General features: G+C 46.3%; 1 protein-coding gene across 2 annotated transcripts in view; it reads left to right on the top strand.

Moving 5' to 3' along the window:
- iPLA2-VIA (calcium-independent phospholipase A2 VIA) overlaps positions 1-17,615 on the top strand; it is a 72,710-nt gene that overhangs the window by 43,751 nt on the left and 11,344 nt on the right. For both annotated transcript variants that reach the window (XM_045726131.2, XM_045726132.2), the window contains exons 10-13: positions 1,174-1,367; positions 2,983-3,133; positions 12,445-12,630; positions 15,564-15,735. In XM_045726131.2, the coding sequence (XP_045582087.1) occupies positions 1,174-1,367; positions 2,983-3,133; positions 12,445-12,630; positions 15,564-15,735 (703 nt within the window). The remainder of the gene's footprint in view (positions 1-1,173; positions 1,368-2,982; positions 3,134-12,444; positions 12,631-15,563; positions 15,736-17,615) is intronic.

The raw sequence follows: 17,615 nt of genomic DNA, 5'->3' as shown, positions 1-17,615 counted from the left end.
GGGAATGATGACGTCACGCCCCAACTTCCGGACCCCATAGCAGCCAAAGTAAGTACAATTTCGACTTTTTTTTTACATACCCATACTGAGGGAAGGGTTTTTGACACTTTAAAAAGAAAAAAGAATTTTTTCCTGAGAATTTATTTCCTGCGCACTGCGGGGGTGTCACATTTGGAGGCAACGCAGTTAAGGGGTTAACTGTTTAATAATTGTAAACAAAGCCGCCAAATATTGAAAAAAGATGTACAGGTTCGTAAGTGTTGCATAACTGCTTCGTGAATCTGGCCCCTGGAATTCAGTATTCACAAAGAAATATCACGTAACTGTAGCCCGAGTGCTCGGTGTAATATAGAGATAGCTCGAATACAGAGAGATATCAAAAGGTTTGAAATCGGTAGTAAAACTTTGGCTAAAAACTATAGAGCAGTTACTCTTACATCACACATTGAAAGTTTTATAAACAGCAATTAGGAAGCAAATCTCCAGTTTTATGGAATACAATGAACTTCACAACCCAGGACTTAGAGCAGGAAGATCCTGTCTTTCTCAGTTACTTAACTACAATGACAAAATCATAGAAGCATTAGAAGAAAAATTAAATGCAGATGTTGTATACACGGAGTTTGCAAAGGCATATGATAAGCCAAGAGTCATGGGGTGATAGCCCATAAAGTGAGATTAATGGGAATAACAGGTAAAGTGGGGTATTAGATTTTAAATTTTCTGTCAGACAGAATGCAAAGGAGACCAGTTAACTAAATAAAAGTAAGTCAAAGCAGTGAAATGCTCTTATGGCCCAGGGCACAATCCTTGCATCATTGTTTTTTCTCATTCGCATGTCAGATATAGACAAAAATACTAGTCACAGCTTTGTATCATCTTTTGTAGCTGATACAAAAATCAGCAAGACAATTGCTTTGGTTGGGCATTGATAAACTTTAAGCTGATGTCAATAAAGGCTTTGATTGTACAACATTGTATAACATAATGGTTTAAGAGTGATAATGTAAAGAAAGTAAACAGTACCAGATTAAAAGGTAGATAAGTACCTCTTATATATACACTGAATATATATATTATTGCAAGTGAAATTCATCTTGATCATATTTTATACCACCAAAACGTTAAAATGTTAACTTTCAACTATCCACTTACAGTCTTCTTCTGTAACAGGTTTTCTGGCTTGGTCAACTCCACTAAGGAAGGTGGACGCATATTGTGTCTCGATGGTGGAGGTATCAAAGGTCTCGTCTTGATTCAGCTTTTAATTGCTCTGGAAGAAGCAGCTGGACGACCAGTTCTCCAACTCTTTGATTGGATTGTTGGAACAAGTACTGGTGGCATCCTCGCTCTAGCACTAGCAATGGGTTAGTGATCAATTTGTATGTTTATATGGATATTAAAATAATTAAAATACCGACCCATCCTTCTGTTAATATAGTACTTTCTGTGCGGAGCCCTGTTGGCTTCTTGTTAGTGTGCTATCCCACAAGTTCCAAGCTCCAAAGTGTGTTTGTACAAAAGTTTCAAAGTGTGTTTGTACAAAATGAAATCTTCAGGGAACCAGACACAATAAGAATTCCAGAGAACAAGAGCACATGGAGGTGTCTAGAGACGAAGTGGAAAAAATGCTCAAGCAGCTAAGTAAAAACAGAGCAGATGGTCCAGATGGAGTTTCACCATGGGTTCTGAAAGAATGTGCACCTGAGCTCAGCATTCCACTTCAAATGATTTTTCAGGCATCCCTGTTTACAGGAGTTGTAGCTGATGTGTGGAAAAAGGCTAACATAGTTCCACTCTACAAAAGTGGCCCCCTTAATTATAGACCTGTATCATTGACAAGTGTAAGTGTCAAAATATTGGTTCAGTTCTTGCACCGAAAATGTTCATTGTCTACATAAACGATCTACCAGTTGGAATACAGAATTATATGAACATGTTTGCTGATAATGTTAAAATAATAGGGAAGATAAGAAACCTAGATGATTGTCATGCCCTTCAAGAAGACCTGAACAAAATAAGTATATGGCGCAACACTTGGCTACTAAGTGGCTCCCAGAACTGAAGGACAAGAGCTACGAGGAGAGGTTAGAGGCATTAAATATGCAAAAACTAGAAGATAGAAGAAAAAGAGGTGATATGATCACTATGTACAAAATAGTAACAGGAATCAATAAAATTGATAGGGAAGAATTCCTGAGACCTGGAACTTCAAGAACAAGAGATCATAGATTTAAACTAACGAAACAAAGCTGCAGGAGAAATGTAAGAAAATTCACTTTTGTAAACAGAGTGGTAGACGGTTGGAACAAGTTAAGTGAGAAGGTGGTGGAGGCCAAAACCGTCAGTAATTTCAAAGCGTTATATGACAAAGTACTGGGAAGACGGGACACCACAAGCATAGCTCTCATCCTGTAACTACACTTAGGTAATTATGCTTAGGTAATTACATAACAAAGGCAGTGAAATGTTTGAAAGGAAAATCTGAACCAGCGATGCAGATACGGAAGTGTATAAGGCAAGCAGGGAATGGTCTAACCCCCTTCCCCTCCTCCTCACCCTCCACATACACCAAGACTGATCATCCCTTCATTAAGTCCTAAATGAAGGTAAAATGCAGTTAAATGTTCACTTATTTTATTTATGGGTTTATATTTATGCCTGATTGTTTTGTGTATGAAAAATATGAGTAGTAGTATTCTGTAGAAAATGTATTTTTAAGTTAATATTTTTAGGGGGTGTGGAACGGATTAATTCAATTTACATTATTTCATATGGGAAAATTTGTTTTGGTTGACGACTCTGGGACGACTTTGGTCTGGTAACAGATTACAATCGTAAACGAAGGTATCACTGTATATATATGCCTGACATGAATGTGTTTCCTGATTACATTTTCAATGAGTAGTCTCTTTTAATCATATTTCAGTGGATAAAGATTATCTTTTATATTGAACTAAAGTCCCTTTCTTTCTCCACTAGGTAAAAGTGTACGATATACTCAAGGTCTCTATTTTCGGATGAAAGACTTGGTATTTGTTGGTCGTCGACCTTATGATGAAAAACCGCTTGAAGACATTCTGAGAAAGGAATTTGGAGAAACCACTGTCATGTCGGAAATAAATGGACCTAAGTATGATTACATTTATACCATTATGGGGTTATTTAGCTAGTATGGATTGTGGTTGCAAGCACAACTCGCCTAGTTGTGCTTGCAGGGGGTTGAGCTTTGGCTCTTTGGTCCCACCTCAACTGTCAATCATCTGGCTTTCAGATTTCTGAGCCTATTGGGTTCTATCGTACCTACATTTGAAACTGTGTATGGAATCTGCCACCAACAGATAGATCACTTCCTAATGCATTCTATTTGTTAACTACTCTGAAGACTACTACCACTGTAATAGTCTGGCAGTCCCTGCCAGTATCTGGCAGTCCCTGTCAGTATCTGGCGGCCCCCTGCCAGTATCTGGCGGCCCCCTGCCAGTATCTGGCGGCCCCCTGCCAGTATCTGGTGGTCGCTGACAGAATCTGGCGGTCCCCGTGACGAAGTGGTACACACTTGCCTGGCATTTCGCAAACACTTTGGCCTGGTTTCATATCTGGCCAGGGAGGATTTACTGGGTGTCAATCCTTAACTGTTGCCTCTGTTCACCCATCAGTGAATGGGTCCCTGGTTGTTATTCGATTTGGAGTGTCGTATGAGTCGTATCAACCAGGTACCAGGTATTCCGGGAAAAATTAAGATTAACCCTTATGCTGCTCTGTTATTAATAACCCCTTCAACAATGCCAGGTGCAAGAAATACAAAAAAAAAATTGTCTAATAAAGGTGTTCATTTGTGTTCCCCTGATCACGGGAAAAATAATACAAAAATCGTAGGTGACATATTTTGGCCCCCAATAGGGTGAGAAAGTCTGGCAAAATTGAGGCGTTGACAGAGGCAAGCGTCGGTGGCGGTCTGCTCTGCCCGAGCTGTCATGCGGGAGTTACCACAAAGATATTACATGTATTACCTAATTATTTCAATGTCTGATTTTTCTCGTTTTTTTTTCCAGTAATATTATTCAATAGTGTGTAGTGTGATATATTTAAATTATAAAATGTGTGAACCAACCGTACAACTAAACTGGTATGGTGAGTTGAGACAATAGTTGAGGTCGCCACAGTCAGCTGATGCTCCCTCTCTCACTCCCCAATAGTCCTCCTCCCACTATACTGTTTGTGTTGCTTTTATGCTATATACACATGCATTATATACAAGTATCTACATGTTTTATTCACCATAACTGTACAACTAAAACTAAGCTGGTATGGTGTGTTCAGACAATAACAGAGGTCACCACAGAGTCAGCTGACGCTCCCTCCCTCCCTCCCTCACTCGTTCAAGACCAGACGCACTAACATTCCACCTCTAACAATGCTGTTTTCGGTGTTATTACACCATATACACACATTATATATAAGTACAGTATCTACATGTTTTATCCACCATACCTACAATAAATTTGTATGGTGCCCAAAGAGCATAGTGGCCACACTACACAGCATGACAAGTCATGCAGATGATGTCACCTCCTTCACCAAAATGGCTCCTCCCAACTTATCCTTTTGCATTTATTACACTAATATACAGGTTATGTATACACATCTACATTTGTGTTCTCCATAGAGAACCACTAAGCTGGTATAGTGGTTATCTTGAGGTTATCTTGAGATGATTTCTGGGCTTTAGTGTCCCCGCGGCCCGGTCCTCGACCAGGCCTCCACCCCCAGGAAGCAGCCCGTGACAGCTGACTAACACCCAGGTACCTGTTTTACTGCTAGGTAACAGGGGCATAGGGTGAAAGGAACTCTGCCCATTGTTTCTCGCCGGCGCCCGGGATCGAACCTGGGACCACAGGATCACAAGTCCAGTGTGCTGTCCGCTCGGCCGACCGGCTCTGGTGAGTTCAAACAGTAAAAGATGGCCAAACAAAATCAACAGATAGCTACCTCCCTCCCTCCCTCACCAAGATTACTTCTCCCACCATTTTACTCACAGCGCTAATTATCACCACAATCCTGCTATTATCAGAATCCTGGTCATTTTTATCAGTCGGGGGTCTTCTGTTATACTATCATCACTAAATAATAGCAGGTACATATATATTTTGACATTTCTGGCGGGGGGGGGGGGGGGGGGGGGGGGAGCCCCTTCAGTTTCCCAGAGCTAACCTGGCTGATATGAATGTATTCAACCCTGGCATCAGTCAGTGTTCATGGAGCTCTAGGCCTACTGGGGACCAGGAGCCAGAACCTGGCCCCTTCAGAGAGGCATGAGGAGCAATGGCCTATAGAAACCCCCATTTGGTTGGAAGCATTCTATGTCTGCCACTGACCAAGTCAGGCACCCAGAAAGATAAGCACCCCAAAAAAAAACCCCGATTCTGGTTAATATATTGCTACTGAGAGACGAAGTAGTGGACAGAACTCCCCAAATAAAAATGAACAAATAAGCATGATGTCACCACGTCACTGCTCCGCTGTCTGCACAATCCCCCCTCCCCGGGAGGGGGGAAGGGTGAGCTCCAAACCCCCGTGCTGGCTATCCACACCACAGTTCTGTGGCTGATGTTAACTGGCAAGGATGTGCACCTCTGGCCCTTGTGTTTTCCAGTTCTGTGCCTTGTGGTGTGGTCCTGTCTTCTAGGTGGTGAGCGAGCTAGGAACAATTTCACAAGTACTCGGGCAGCATGTGCCTAGGGTCCTCTTCCCTAAGTGTCCTGTAAGTACTGCACTTGGGGCCTGGGACCAACTTCCACAAGTCATCTTGGGAACTACCTCCGCAAGGTCGTTTGCTGCTTAATGATTGACTGCCCTTGGAGTCAGCTGTGGTGTCTCATGCACCGTTGTTTGGCTCTAGGTTGGGGATAGTTTCGTCACTGGTTGGGGCGCAGGGCACTGTGCAGCTACTTGTCACCTCTCATAGCGGCCGGCTCTGTTCTGCCTCGGCACATTGTCCTCTTGCGGGGTGTTTCTTTTGTTTTTGTTTTCCTACTTGATGGGAGATCTGCCCCTTGGTTTTGGTCTCATACTATTATATCTCAGTGGTCCTCCACTAGGTTCCCATGAGTGTACACGTCCCTGGGGTTCATTATTAGCAATTTGCTTGGTAATCTTGAATGCCAGTTAGCAGTACCCAGCCTGGGCTTCCCTTAGTGAGATATGTGACTAAGGGCCCTGGAAACCCCATGGGGGCTCTTTGGTCCGATGGATGTGACCCCTTGGTCCCCTCTCGCTTTGTGTGAGTTTGAAGGTTGCTCGCTCTCCTCTTGTCTCAGGGTGACAATCACTGGTTGTGCCTCAGTCATGCTGCCTGTTGGGTTAGTGCGTTGGTTGTGATTGACCCCAGAGATCAGAGCTTATCTCTTGCCTTGCTGACATTCCCCCTCTTCCCACACTTGGAACTTTCAAGCTGTGTACTTCCTGACTTTATGGCATGAATGCTTAATTCCTCTTTATCTAATTTTTCCTTGGGCATACGGTGGCCTCCACATGATACAAGTATTCCTGAATATGTGGGCATCCTGGGGATACCTGACGTGACAGTTTCCATCCAGGGTTAAAGGAGATAGGCCCTTGTGCACAAATAGGTGCACTGTGAACTGCAATGAACCATTCAAGTCAGCTGTATGAGGATCTTGAGAGACCATACTCTCACAGCGTGCATGTTCGACCCTGCCCTACCTAAGGATGTTGGCGTTGTGCAGCTTCACATGAAGGTTCCCTCCCTCTCGGTTGCGCTCAAGTCTTGCTTCTGCAAGACAAAATGTTGGCTCGAACCGCTTGACAGTCTACGCTCGACTAGGCTCAAACCACAAGACTTTTCATCTTGTGGTTCTTTTATCTTCTTGAGCTGTCCTCGGACTAACTTGAGGAGGATGTGGAGGTGATTGGGGCCAGTCATGGGTCGGGTGCAATGGTCTCGGCAGTGCGTGCGTCGTCTGCATGTCTCGATTTATCCAGGATTCAGAGACTGGCTTGATTTTGTATGTGGGCTGTAAGTGTTACCGCTTTCGTTGCCTTCCATTCAGCTTCAATCTAGCACCTCGCATTTTCACATGCCTTACCCAGGTCATGGTGACCCGTCTGCATCTGGGTTGCTAGAGGGTTTGAGCGGGAGGCTGGACTTTGCCATGATGGTCTACCTGCCGGGTCGGGTTTGGCTTCATCGGCTGTTCTGGTTCCTTCAGGGTGATGTCTTTTCCGCCTCTATCGCGATTGCTGGGTTCGACCTATTTGGGCCTTGTTGGCTGCTGAGGTGCCGACTTCCTCTTCAGGTTTTTCAGGGTTCAATGCCGTGGCGCCAACCCGAACCCTCACTCGATGTGTTCACGGATGCGTCATCTCTGTGCTGGGGCTTTGTGACCAGTGCTCAGCAGGCAGGCCAGGGGCGGTGGGGTTCATCCTTTTGTCGGGTCCACAGCACGGTGAGGGAGTTTGCAACAGTGTAGATGTCGCTTCAGAGGGTTCGTGTCGCTTGCGGATCGACGATCAGGCTCTATTCAGACTGCTCCTCGGTGGTTCTTTGCCTGAACCGTGAGAGATCAGTACGGTCCTTGGTTTGTTGGGGCTGCTCTCTTTGGGTGACTCGTCTGCTGAGTTCTCGGGGTTTAGCTCTCCTGGCCATTCACGTTTGGGGTTGTCAAACGTTGTGGCAGACAGCCTGTCTCATTCCCCATTCATTCTTTTGTTCATTCCCCTCTCCACGGAATGGACGGTGAATGCTGACTCATCCAGCTTGCCCTGCTGGTCGTACAGGCTCCATGAGGTGGACCTCTTCGCATTGGTGTGGTCGAGGCATCTCCCAGTATATGTGGCACACTCCAGGTAAATGTAGTCGATGCCTTGTGGCAGGACTGGTCAAGGTGGTGTAACCTGTACCTCCTATCCCCCCCCCCCCCGGGTTCGCTGTTGCTCCAGGTCCTACCTCGCTTGGAGACTTATCGGGGGAGAGTAATCCTTCTGGCCCCTTGGTGGCCAGCCCAGCCTTGGTTTCAGGCGCTGGTTGCTTGGTGTCCAAACCCGGGGGTCTTCTCACGGCTCTGCCTCTTTCAGCAGATCAGCCAGTCCGTTACGTCCCGCCAAACACACACCGAAACTACGACGTTGGTACAACGTTCGAACAAGTTTTAACGCCTAACCAGTTATAACAACCAATATAGCAAGTGTAACAACGTTCTAATACAGTGGTACCTCGGTTTAAGGGTTTAATCTGTTCCTGGAGACAGCTTGTATCCGAAAACTCGTAATCCGAAGCTAATTTCTCATAAGAAATATTGGGAAATGAATTAATCCGTTTCTGACTACCTAGAAACCTCACTTCAAACTAAATTTTATACATAATTCATCTTAATCTGCACTACAAAACTATGTTCAAGTTATTACTTACCCTTGCTGATGACTGCTGTTGGTGTATGGAAGATGGTGGGGGGGGGGGGGGGGGAGGAGGAGAGGTGTTACTGTTTGGAAGGGGAGTCCCCCTTCCATTATAATATCAGGCAGTGAGGACCTCTCTGGTGTGCACTCCCTGGCACGTTTTGCCTGCATACCACTAGGTCCTGGTTGTGGCTCACTGCTCGATTTTCTCACAACAAATCTGTCCATGGAAGATTGTTTTTCCCTTCTGTGCAAGATGTCTCTGTAGTGAGGCATCACATTGTCATTGAAAAGATTAATGCAACGGCCTACTACAGCTTTCTCTGGGTGAGTCATTTCAATAAAAGTTTGCATTTCTTCCCACATCTGACACCACTTCTTCTTCTTTTCAACATCCTCAAGTATTTGTGGTCTTTGTTTCGTGATTGTTCTTATGCCTTTTGCCACGTTAGCATTCATAATGTCCTTTTTCTTAGCAAGTCTAGTGCATATCGTTGACGTGGATTTGTTGTACTGCCTACAAAGTTCAACAACACGTGTACCATTTGCATGCTTCCGAATAAACTCTTGCTTTCCCTCTATTGTCATCCTCACATGCGATTTCTTGGCTCGAACGTTACCACTGGCTTTCTTGGGACCCATTGCGAGATATATATAGACACCTTTTATGGTCAAATGACCAAAAATCCAACAAAACACTGAAAATCCTGGAGAAGAATTCAGGCAGGATAGTCACTGGGCGCGAGGCACTGATAAACTGAGCGCCGATCATTGTACCACCATGCGCTAGGTCGGCCTGTATGTGTATCAACAAACTCGGATTCCGAGGTAACCCTCGTATTCCGATTCAAATTTTCCGAGGAAATACTGCTCATATCCCGAAAAACTTGTAAATGGGGACGCTCGTATTCCGAGGTACCATTGTATGTCATAAACACGTTAAGCCAAGATGTAACAACTTTACTACAAGTTGTAACAAACGGAAAATAGAGACAGTTTCGGTTTGTGTTTCCAGGGGTGGCTGGTTCAATCTTCTCCTCCAGTCTTTGCGTCTGGTCTTTCTGACGCAAGTCTATCACCACTTGTATGGTGAGCAGGTGGTTTCGTTGGTGTCCCACCTTTGTGCTTCATCTCGGCGGCAGTATGAAGTTTACTGGCGGTCCTTCCGTTATTTCTTGGCTCTTCGCAGATTTACTTCTGTCTCTGATAGGGTTGTCTTGCCCTTCCTTTCTGGGTTGTTCCAGGACCGACATCTTATGCCAAATACATTGCTGGCGGAGTTGCTGCAGCTTGCGTTCGGAGTGGATGTTACTTCTGCAAAGCTGTCTCGTGCGTTGTTTTACCTCCGGCCTTCTCGTGTGCCACTTGCACACGTGGCACCTCACGTGTTCACATGCCTTACTCGGGTCGTAGTGGCCCGTCTGCGTCTCTTAGGGGTTCGGGTTCTTGTTACCTCGACAACTGGCTGGTGTGGGCTCCCAGCCAGTCCACGTGTCTGCTCGCCAGGAATTTGGTTCTTTCCCAGCTCGCCGGGTTCGAGTTCCTGGTGAACTGGATAAAGTCCTATCTGGGTCCCTCTCAGGTTCGGTCTTGGCTGGGTCTTGTTTGGGACTCTCGGTCCACTTCCTTGTTTCTCCCTCTGGAGGCTCTGCTGCGGCTGTGGTCCTGCCTTCACCTGTTTCTGGGGGTCACGAGGCGGTTGCTCGAGGGTTTGTGCGGGAGTCTGAACTTTGCCGTGATAGTCTACCCGCCGGGTCGGGTTTGGCTTCGTCAGCTTTTCTGGTTCCTTAGAGGACACCCTTTCCGCCTCTCTCGCAATCACTGGGTTCAGCCTCCAGGTGGGGGCCAAAGGACTGTGGGGTCCATCCTTTTGTCTGGCTCACAGCACGTTGCAGGAGTTCACGGCGGTGTGGATGTCGCTTCGGAGGGTTTGGGTCACTTGCTGGTCAATGATCTGGCTTCATTTGAACTGCCATATCGTCGATCTGGCAGTTTGGTCACTTTTCAGGGCTGGTTTCTTTGGGTCTGCTGAGATTTCAGAGTTTGGATCTTCTGACCGTTTACGTTCGGGGGGGGGGGGAGTGTCCAGTGTCCTGGCAGACGGCCTGTCCCGGTTCATTTCCCCCGTCCATGGAATGAACGGTCGAGGCCGACTCGTTCAGTTGGGTTTCTTTCTGCTTCCTGGGGTGTGTGTGTGTAATTACCTAAGTGTAGTTACAGGATGAGAGCTACACTCGTGGTGTTCCATCTTCCCAGCACTCTTTGTCATATAACGCTCTGAAATTACCGACGGTTTTGGCCTCCACCACCTTCTCACGTAACTTGTTCCAATGGTCTACCACTGTTTACAAAAGTGAATTTTCTTATATTTCTCCAGCAGCTTTGTTTCATTAGTTTAAATCTATGACCTCTTGTTTTTGAAGTTCCGGGTCTGAGAAATTGTGTGTGCGCGCGTGTGTAAGAGAATATATGTAGTAGACATAATAGAAGAAAAATAAATTGTTAGAAAGGCAGGGTCCAAGAGCTAATAGCTCGATTCTGCAGCTACAAATAGTAAATACATACTCTCGACCTGGGTCAAGACAGAGGGGCAAAAAGACCCGACTCTCAAAAAGCAAGGCTCACTCCAAGCAGGAAGGACCTTTAAGGGAGCAAACTCCTGATTACACCAGAGAAGAGAACTCTGTCAAAGCAGGGGCAGTGCCAGAGAGCACTCGGGGAAGGAAACCCTGAGCAAATGCAGCTCCAAGCATTCTAAAAGCCATGCCAATGCATTACAATAGTGTACAAAAAAAAGCATATACCTGTAGTTCAAAGGCCAGAAAAGCACTTAGCTGAAATGCACTGAGGCCAGCCACAGCTAACTGACGAACCCGAGGCTCAACTACAGATGTTTGTAAGGTGTCGCATCAGTGGGAAAACTGAGGGCTTGAGCTAGTGGACAACGTGAGCTCCAGCCCCCATTCCTCTTCAACCGAGTGAGAGGGGTGGGGGGTGAATGAGCACAGTCTTCTTTCAAGAAATCTTTGATTGTTTACATTGTTGGAGGATTTTGCTCAACAGGTTGTGAGGCTTGGATCTCCTTAAACCCAGCATACAGAATAGTATCTATTGGTTCACTGATTTCTTTGTGCTCTCTGTGCCTCTGAGGGGAGTCCAGGATCTGGCTCTATGTCCCAAATAAAACAACAGAACTCCTAAGATTGATGTGACTATATGAGATGTTTTCTTAGCAAGTTAGCTTCAGGAAGCCACTGGGGCTCGCCCCAGGCCAGCCTTGACTTGAGAGCTTGATCCAACAGGCTGTTGCTTGGAGCGGCCTGCAGGCCCCCCCACATATCCACCGCAGCTTGGTTGGTCCGGCACTTCTTGAAGAAGTGGTCATTTCATTACGTTGAATGTTGGTTTTTTTCTAGTGACTGGGGCATTGCATTTAGAAGTGAGTTATTTATTTGCCCTGAAAATGGCAAATTTTCTTGGCAAAACAAAAATGGCAAAACACGTCTTTTATTTTGATGTGTTTAATGGGGTATTGTAACCTCGTGTCCTTTTCTGTGATTTGGATTCATGACAACTTCATATTCAGGCTCTCAAAATTGCCTTTGACTGTAGTTAATGTACACACTATCATCTCATTCACAATCTTTCTGCAATTCCTCATCATTCTCGACAAGGAACACAGCATCATCTGCATACAGTCACTTGTGAAAGAAATAATCAAGATTTTCAATTTGACATAAAATTATATACTGTATTGAGGTAAGAAAGGTGTATGTAAGTGGTACCATAATATTTTACAATTGTTTAATTCTTACATAGGTGAATGATGGTGGCAAGGGGAAAATAAGGTGGTCACAGATGAGTTTAATAGTAACCATTTAAAGGGCAGTCTACTTTGTGATAACATGACACCACCTTTCACAATATCCTTTATCTCAGTCTACTTGTGTATATGAACAATTTTAATTTGATGTGCAGTTTTCAGTTTTGTGTTATTGTATTTACTTATGTATGACAATATTTCAGGGTTATAGTCACAGGCGTTTTGGCCGATCGTTCACCGGCAGATCTTCATCTCTTCCGTAACTATGTGAGCGGAGAGAAGTTGCTCGAGGCACAGGAAGGTGCTGCTTTCACTCCTACCAAACCACCTCATCAGCAGCTGGTATGGCATGCAGCCAGAGCATCAGGGGCTGCTCCATCATACTTCAGGTATTTATGTAAACTGGCTAACATGGTCTTCACACACACACCTTGGGAACAACTGTCACTGAATAAGTCAATATAGGTAAAAAAAAAAAAAAAAAAAAAAAACAGCATTGAATGTATGAAACACCTTTTTCTTTATGATCCCAGGGGCTCCCTGAAGCTCTGGGCATATCTCTCTGGGATTGCTCCATGCAAATGGGTCATCAGCTAAAGAAGATCTGTTTTCCCCACTGTCTTTTTGACGCGTGTTCATCACCACATGTATAGTGATCAGGTGGCTTCATTGATGGTTTCCCACCTGCGAGTTTCATCTCGACGGCAGTATGACATTTCCTGGCGGTCCTTTTGGCACTTTTTATCTCTTTGTAGGTTGTCTTCCATTTCTGATCGGGTTCTTTTGTCCTTTCTCTCTTGGTTGTTTCATGACAGTCATATTTTGCCAAATACTGTCGCCTCGTATCATGTGGCACTGGCGGAGCCGCTGCAGCTTGCATTTGGGGTGGATGTCATTTCTGCTCCGTTCTGCAAGATTTCTAGGGCTTTGTTTCACCTCTGGCCTGCTCATGCGCCGCCTGAGCCGTCCTGGTCGTTGGACTGGGTGCTCTCTTTTTCTCTTTCCTCCTCAGTTTCTTGTGGCCCCCTCGGTTCAGGACTGTTTTTCTAAGGCATTTTTCTTATTGACACTGACCTCCTAGGGTCGAGTCGGGGAGCTTCATGCTCTCCTCCGGCGCAGCGGTTTCTGCTCTTTTCAGTCCTGGCGGTCGTTTCATTCGTTTGCAGCCGTCTCCTTTTCTGGCGAAGAATGAGTCTGCTGCTTTCTGAAGGGGTCCTTAGGTTGTTGATGCTTGGTTGGTTCAGCCAGGGGTGCTTCATGTTTTGTGTCCGGTTGTAGCTCTTCGCCGTTAGTTGCGCGCCACATCCTCTGTGGTAGGGGGACACGCTTCTGATGGACCCGGTTTTCCCTTCTTTCCTGTTCCAGGGTGCAGGTTTCCTAGGTTGTCCTCAGGATTATTCGGTCCCGCCAGCCTGCGGTCTATCCCTGTGCCCACGACGTTCGTAAGTTCGCGGCTTTGGCTACTGTTTTTGGTAATATGTCCTGGTCTGACGTTCGGGCACGGGGCTTTTGGCGGTCGAACAGGGTCCTGGCTGCACGGTACCTTGTTAATGTTCCTGATCCTTCGTGGGCATGTATAGCCTTGGGTCACAGGTTGCAGCCAGTTGTTTCGACTTCACGTTGAGGGGCAAGTGACGGCCGCCTCCCGGGTAAGTCCCTTTTCTTATTTATCTTTGGTTAGGTAGCTCCAGGGAACCGAAAGGGCTCCCCACAGAAAACCAACGTTGAATGTAATGAAACGCCATTTTCTGGGCGTGTCCTGGAGGCTCCCCGCCAACCCTGCTTTCCTCCTGTCAGCATTTTTTTGCGTTTTTGATATTCAGCCTCCGAACTGAGGTTGAATAGCCAGCATAGGGGTCTTGGGCTCCGGGCCTCCCCGTTCCGAGAAGTGGGAAGCTGAGCAGACAGCATAGCAGTGGCGGTTGTGATGTCATGCTTGTTTGCTTGTTTTCAGGTTGTGGAGTTCTACTTCATAGTTCTGCTTTCAGTAGCAATTTTTAGCCAGGTGAAGTTTGTTTTGGAATGCCTACCTTTCTAGTGGTGAGTAAAAATATTGATCAGTCTACCGGTCGATGGCAGACATAGAATGCTTCCAACCACATGGGGGTTTCTATTGGCAATTGCTCCTCATGCCTCACTGAGGAGGGGCCATGTTCTGGCGCGTGGTCCCTGGTAGGCAAGAACTCCAATTGAATTGAATGATGCCACTGTCTAATACATACATATCAACCCTGTAAGCTCTGGGGAGCTTCCGGGACTTGCTCAGAAAATGGAGATTCATTACATTCAACGCTGGTTTTTTTGCCATAAGTATGTGCCGCCTCGAGCAGGGGGCACATACTCTTGACTAGTACTGTATTTACAGCACAGTACTGTACATTGTTTGGGGAATTAATTAGGCAGTTTTGAGGCTTCAGTCTCTCTTGAACCCCAATAGTAGTCTGTATTGTTTGCTGACTCTCTGCATGCTTTCTTGGTGGGGTGGCAGAATATTGTCCACTCTTTCTGCCTCTTTGAAGAGGCCAGGTTCTGCCTCTAGTCCCTGGTAGGGCAAACAAAGCTCCGCGGTTGATTTGGCCTAGTAGTTGGAAGGTATCTCGGCAACAGTTTCAGGGAGCCACAGGAGCTCGTCCAGTAAAAGGCGTTTCATAACATTCAATGCTGATTTTTTTATTGGTTTTGCTTAATATTGGCATCTTAAATGTATAATTTTTGGGAATGGGCAATACAGTATATATTGTTAAGTAGTACTTCACTTAAATTTACTTTATCTTTTTATTCGTTTATCAAATGTATTCCCAGTAACCAGATGTAAGGAGATGCTGGACAGTGAAACCTTATTACTAAAGACACTTGAGGTCAGAAAAGGGTAAGAAACACCAGGCTAGCAATCTATCACCACCACTCTTTTCTTACACATATTCCATGACCGTCATGTTATTTATTGTTTCTTACCTTAAAAACACTATATTTCTTCTGTACAGTATTTATGATGAAATAAGTTGGATAGGCTCATGCATTGGACATAAATGTTAATAATTCAGTGGCAAGATTACTGGCATACAAAGGTGGGGACCAGGAGTGGGCGGCTGAACATGATGCCCAGCTAGGAGTAAGCACAGGTACCTGTGAATAGTTGGTCTGTGAACACAATGTTTGCCACACTGTATGATCCTGTTTGTTACTCCTCAGAATCACCACATGTTAAGGTATATCAGTTTACATAAATATATGCCAGTGGGCATCATTAATTAATAAACTAAAATAGAATTACTTCAGGCAAATAACTACATTTGATTATGATCACTTTATCTTCCAACAGGGCTTATGGCAGATTTATTGATGGTGGCTTGATCTCCAACAACCCAACTCTTGATATTTTGACGGAAATAGCTGAATACAACGTGGTCCTGAATGCTCTTGGGAGAAGTGAGGAGGCAGCCAGGCCATCTGTTCTAGTCTCACTTGGAACAGGGAGACCACCAGTGTCCAAGGTTATTACACTTGTTATTAGTATACTTGACCATTTTCTGGGGAGAGCCCCTTCAGCTCCCCGGAGCTTATCCAGGCTGATGTGCTAATGTCAGACTTTGGCATCAGTCATGTGTATGGAGTTCTGTGGGCCTACCGGGGACCACGAGCCAGAACCTGGCACCCTCAGAAGAGGCAAGGGGACCAATGGCCTATAGAAACCCCCGTGTGGTTGGAAGCATTCTATGTCTGCCATCAACCGGGTCAGGCACCCAGAAAGGTAAGCATCCCAAAACAAACCCCTATTCTGGTGAAAATATTGCTACCAAAAGGCGAACAAATGGATAGAACTCCCCTAAACGAAACGAGCAAATGATCATGACGTCACACATCGCCGTGCCGCTGTCTGCGCAGCTCCCCCCTCCCCGGGAGGGGGAAGGGGGAGCCCCAGACCCTTCATGCCGGCTATCCACCCTTTAGTTCTCAGGCTGATGCTAGAGGCGGAGGTCGTGTGCTTGGCTCCAGAGTTTTCAGTACTGTGCTTAGAGTGTGGTGGCTGTCTTCGAGAGGTGCGAGAGCCAGGAGTTATTCTACAGTATTTGGGGTACATGAGCCTAGGGTTTTCGTCCCTAGGTGCCCTGTAAGTACTGCCCTTGGGTCTTGGGGCCACCTTCCACAAGCTCCTCGGGACCTGCCTCTACTAGGCCATTTTTTCTGCTAGGTTTTTCGGTCACTCTTTGGGTGCTTGAAGGTTTTGTCTTCTTTGTTTACCTTAGGGTAAGAGGCAGTTTGCACTGGTGGGGTGCAGGGTGCTGTGCAGCTTGTTTTCACCACTCACAGCGGCCGGCTCTGTTCCTTGGGGTACGTTGTCCTCTTGCGGGGTTTTGTTTTTCTTTTTCTTTTTGCCTTGTGGGGGGTCCACCTTGCTTCCCCACTTGTGCCTGACCTGTGCACGCTTCGTTTTCTGGTGGAGCTCCCTGCTAGGTCCCTGTGAGTGTACATGTCCCTGGGGTTCAGCTTTTAGATAGTTGTTTGGTAGTTGTGGGCGCCGGTTAGCAGTACCCTGCCTGAGATTACCTGGACGTGAGTCCCTGTTGGTAAACGCTCAGGACCCTGGGAATCCCCTAGGAGGCACGTGGGTCCGATGGATGTGTCTCCGGAATCCCCCCCTCGCTTCGTGCGAGTTCGAGAGTTGCTCGGTTCCCTTGACTCGGGGTGACCCTCACGGTGTTTGCCTCCATCAAGCTGCCTGTTGGGTCGTTGATACCTGGTTGATGGGGTTCTGGGTGTTCTTCTACTCCCCAAGCCCGGCCCGAGGCCAGGCTTGACTTGTGAGAGTTTGGTCCACTAGGCTGTTGCTTGGAGAGGCCCGCAGGGCCACATATCCACCACAGCCCGGTTGGTCCGGCACTCCTTGGAGGAATAAATCTAGTTTCCTCTTGAAAATGTCCACGGTTGTTCCGCTGTTGTTCAAAAGTGTCACGGTTGTGACACTTTTGACCCTGAGTCCTGTGAGTTCTGTTGCTTGCTGGTGACTCAATTTACCCAGTCTAATGATGATCTTCTACGGGTACAGGCAGCGCAGGCATTGCATGTACGCTCTTGGCTGTTGCAACACACTAGGTTGATTGCTCACCTGGATGCCCTGAGATTGCCCCGTTTTACCTATAGGGACCCGAACTTGGGGGTGGGGGTCGCTTCAACCCTGGTTCAGTCTGCGCCCCTTTGTCCACGCCCCATCTGGAAACAGACGGTTTCCCGTCTGTTTCCAGTGTCGAAACGAGACTGTGCGGACCCGAGGTTCATTCTGGACTTGTCCCGTCTAAACCCCCTGAGTTCCTTGCCCCTTCTTTCGGATGACTACGCTGTCTTAGGTTCTAGGTGAACTGGAGGAAATCCCATC

This window comes from Procambarus clarkii, chromosome 71, assembly GCF_040958095.1.
Source record: "Procambarus clarkii isolate CNS0578487 chromosome 71, FALCON_Pclarkii_2.0, whole genome shotgun sequence".
NCBI classification, from domain to species: Eukaryota; Metazoa; Arthropoda; class Malacostraca; order Decapoda; family Cambaridae; genus Procambarus; species Procambarus clarkii.
Note: the sequence above shows the minus strand (reverse complement) of the source record. Positions and strands in the feature narration are given on the sequence as shown.